Source organism: Cyprinodon variegatus, unplaced genomic scaffold (genome assembly GCF_000732505.1).
Source record: "Cyprinodon variegatus isolate N-32 unplaced genomic scaffold, C_variegatus-1.0 Scaffold406, whole genome shotgun sequence".
NCBI classification, from domain to species: Eukaryota; Metazoa; Chordata; class Actinopteri; order Cyprinodontiformes; family Cyprinodontidae; genus Cyprinodon; species Cyprinodon variegatus.
The window spans coordinates 707,198-711,328 of record NW_015150859.1 but is presented as its reverse complement, the minus strand read 5'-3'; the positions used below and the strand labels follow the sequence as shown (position 1 = coordinate 711,328).

At 35.1% G+C, this 4,131-nt stretch overlaps 1 protein-coding gene across 1 annotated transcript in view; it reads left to right on the top strand.

Annotated features, from left to right (window-relative positions):
- Positions 1-4,131, top strand: part of LOC107093067 (unconventional myosin-VIIa-like) — a 105,863-nt gene that overhangs the window by 63,543 nt on the left and 38,189 nt on the right. Inside the window, exon 20 of the mRNA XM_015387887.1 lies at positions 3,262-3,579. Within this exon, the coding sequence (XP_015243373.1) occupies positions 3,262-3,579 (318 nt within the window). The remainder of the gene's footprint in view (positions 1-3,261; positions 3,580-4,131) is intronic.

Below are 4,131 nucleotides of genomic sequence, written 5' to 3'. Positions count from 1 at the left end.
ATTTTCTTTAACGGAGTCTCCAGACTGATCTGCCAGTGAAACCTTGAAAGCTCGCGAGATCAGGATGGTCTCACGAGGCTAGCAAAGAGCTAACTGCGAAACACTGCTGTTGGAGGATAACCAGCCCTTTAGTGTTATATTTAAGTTTATTCTGGCCTGTAAATATCCCTCATTGGTTCCCGGATATTTTGCCGTTGCGTCTAACCCTCTTAGGCTCTTCTTTTGTTTGACTGGTTTGCCTTTCTGCTGTGAGAAAGTCAAGGAAATACGCTATAATAAAGCGTTTCATGTTTTGTAACATAAGTTACCTGCCAAATTTTTTTGTGTCAATTGTCATGCTTTTTTGTTTTAAAAAGAGGCCAAGCAAGCCGTTGTAGAGAAAGTCCATCCCTTTATTTTTTGCCTCTTTACCACAACCGGTGGTACCCAAAGTGCTTCCCATCCCCACCAGGATAGAATACAAGGTCTCCCTCATTACACATCAAGGCATCCATGGACATGCCCCCCTCCCTACCTCAAAGAACTTATCAAGCCACAGAATACGTCCCGCTTCCTTCGCTCCACTCACTCAAACCTGCTCCACATTCCCAGAACCAGACTCAGGACGATGCCCCCACATCTGTGGAATTCCTTCCCTGACACCTTGAGGGCTCCTCAGTCCACTGAATGTTGTAAAAAAGGCCTTAAAACATTTTTTAGCAAAACTTTTGGTCCCCCTTAGATGTTTCTTTTTTCTCTTTTATTATTTTATTTTATATTTTTTATTTCATTTTATATATATATATATATATTTTTTAGTATTATTTCTTTTATTTCTATGTATTTCTTTTTTAATGCTTTTTTTAAATGCATTTTTGTAGCACTTTGAGGCCTTTTTGGTGAAAAGTGCAGTATAAATTAAATGAATTTATTATTATTCCTGTTCAGCCCTCCACAATAAAAAAAATACCGTTTATAACAGATTACACCACACCGATATAAACGTTAAAATTAAATAACTTAATTTACAGTATTTTTTTTGTTTTTGTTTTTAGTTTTACAGCACTAGTGGCTCATTTTTTCAACAGTAGGCTGACAGGATAGGGGTTTTAGAGAGGGGGAGAGACATGCAGCAAAGGAGCACAGGTTGGAGTCGAACCCGGGTCAACTAAGGTCTCTAAGATTGTGCGTGCCAACCACTGCGCCGCTAAAGCACGTTAATTTATTATTAAAATTGAATCTGAACCAACTTTATATAAGACACACATTTATCATTTCTAAGCTAGAATAATGAAGGGCTTTAGTGGATATCTGGAGAAATATTTTACTATAAAAAACAATTATAACAATAAAAAGAAAAAGCTTTCTTTTGTTGTGTGTTTTCTCCACTTTTCTTAACAATCCCTCCCTCTAGTTTACTCTAAAAGTGTTTACTGATGCGTTAATCATATTTTATTTACATCAACCCATGAAAATAAATGGATTAATCAAAATTGATTCACCACCACAGAGAAAAGAGTAATTAAATAACAGTTGCCTGGGCGATTGTTGTATTTAATGATTTTAAAAGGGTTATTTACTACAATATTAAGTCTTTTGTTTTATTTTCTTTTTCATTTCACTGAAGAGGAGATGCTCTGTGATCCATGATATGTGGAAAATATTCTTTATTTTTTGCTCATCTTGTCATAATAAAGTCTGTTTGTGATTGACTGGTTTTATTTAAAGGTACAGAGCGGCCGACTACCGACGCCACTGAGGCTGAAAGAGTCGAATATTTTTGTTGTTTTTTTGTTTTTTTTTCATAAGTTTATCATTTCTTTTAAATTTTTGTTTTAAGAATTTCAGTTTTAAGAGCAAATATTTGAGTTAATGGCTTGAGAACAGAACCTTCACACTGATATTTCATCTTTATTTACCTACAGCAACATGTCTGTGATTTGCACTATGGAAATGTATTTTAACCTTTAATTGCTCAGTGTTTGTCTAAAGGACACCTACGGAAGAGGATTAGGGCCACTAAAAAAAAAAAAGTTAACTGATTTTTTTTATTTTATTTCAGTATATTATGGGAAAAAAATCAGAATTCTGACTTTAATCTCAAAATTCTGACTTTTTTTCAGAATTCCGACTTTTTTCTCAGAATTCTGACTTTAATCTCAAAATTCTGACTGAATTCTGACAATAAAAAAAGTCAGAACTCTGAGATTAAAGTCAGAATTCTGACTTTTTTCCCATGTTTAACTGAAATAAAATTTAAAAATCAGTGAACTTTTTTTTTTTTTTAGTGGCCCTAATCCTCTTCCGTAGACACCAGACGGAGTTATTAATAAAAATTACCTTAGAGTATTTTTAACTTGTTAAACAACATCCATCAGAAGAAAGCTGATTGGTTGATAAACCAGCAACCTCTTTTAAATATGACTTTTTTTTTTATATAATATATAAATTTTTACATTCTAATTGTCTTTTTATTTATTTATTTTTTGTATTTTTATTTATTCATTGTGTTTTAACCTCGTCCTTTATTGTCATTGCCTTAAATGGGCCTTAATGGGCCTTAAATGATTCTTCTCTGTTCTGTTTGTATTTTTGTAAAAATAAATAAAGGTTTACTTTAAAAAGAAAAGGTCAGAGATTTGCCATTTTGGTGTTTTTAGTGTTATCCTAGAATAGGATTAAACTGCTGTGGATTATGGGCAGAATAAAACGATATCAGAGCTGGGGAAATTAGAAAATACTACAAAATAAAAGTAATGAATCAACTGCACTAGGATTTCACTGAGGTTAATTAATGAATTGATTCTTTAGAAGAACTAAGAAGTGACTAGAAAGTTTTTATAATGAATTTATAATAAGCCAGAAATGATTAAATGGTTTTAGTTATAACTTTATATTAATTTTTTTTATAATTAGTTTTCTTTTAGTAAATGGCTTTGTTAACATAAATGTTAGATAGATGTGAAGCTTCTGCTTCTGAGTTTAATAATTAATGTAGAAATATAATTTTATACTTTATCCTTTAATGATTAAAGAAAAAAGATGACAAAAAATGTTTTTGTTAGTATATATTCTGATGGAAATACTTGAAGAAATTACTGTAATAATTAAAATTTTAAAGAATCTAGTAAGCATCAAACAGGAAATCAGATGCTTATATATCTCTCTCAATAGTATTATTTGTTTTTAAAAATTTTCTGAAGTGTTTACCTGCACAGCTGGAGTTTTAAATAGATTGTCTGTCTCTGTAAAGACCTTTTCTTCTCTTTTCTGACCTTACAGCGGAAGCGGCGCCTGGAAGCCGAACGGCAGCGCCTGGCTGAGGAGGAGCAGCTCCGGAACCAGATGACGGTTCGGCGAGCCAAGGCGGAGGCCGAGAGGAAGCACCAGGAGCGACTCCTCCAGCTGGCAAAGCAGCAGGAGGAGCGGGAGAGGGAGGAGAAAGAGGAGGCAAGGAGGAAGAAGGAGCTGCTGGAGCAGATGGAAAGGGAGAAGGAGCAGCCAGTGGACCACTCAGACATGGTGGACCGGATGTTTGGTTTCCTCGGGGACTCGGGGCCGTTACCGAACCAGGACGGACAGGCACCGGCTGGGTTTGAAGTACGTTTATGACAGAGCATTCAGCAAAAAATGGACGAGTCGACTGATTAAATAGTCGACTCACATCTGGATGACTCAAAAGTTGAGCCCAAAACTCATCCTGATGTGCAAGTTAAAGCTTCAAATAATCTAATTGGATAACCAGTGAGATACAGGAAGATAAAACCCACATTTCTTGAGGAAAATCACAAAATATCTTTAAAGCGTTTAATGGGAAATATTAAATCCACTACCCCCCCAATCTCAACCCTGTAACCAACACAGTTTGTCATCTTGAAAACATGCTAACATCCTGCCTTAATTTCTCTCTAACTTAAAAAAAATATATATTCTTATATCAGAATGCGATCTATGAGCAGACCAGGAGAGCAAGCCTAAATGTTACTGTCCATCCTTAAAACTAGACATGCCATGACGAAAAACAGTTTGATAGCTGACTGATATTAGTTGGGCTTTTACTAGTGTTGCGCCGATGGCATTTTTTGGCCCCAATACCCGATACTAGGGATGCACGATATTGGGATTTTGGCCGATATCCGATATGCCGATATT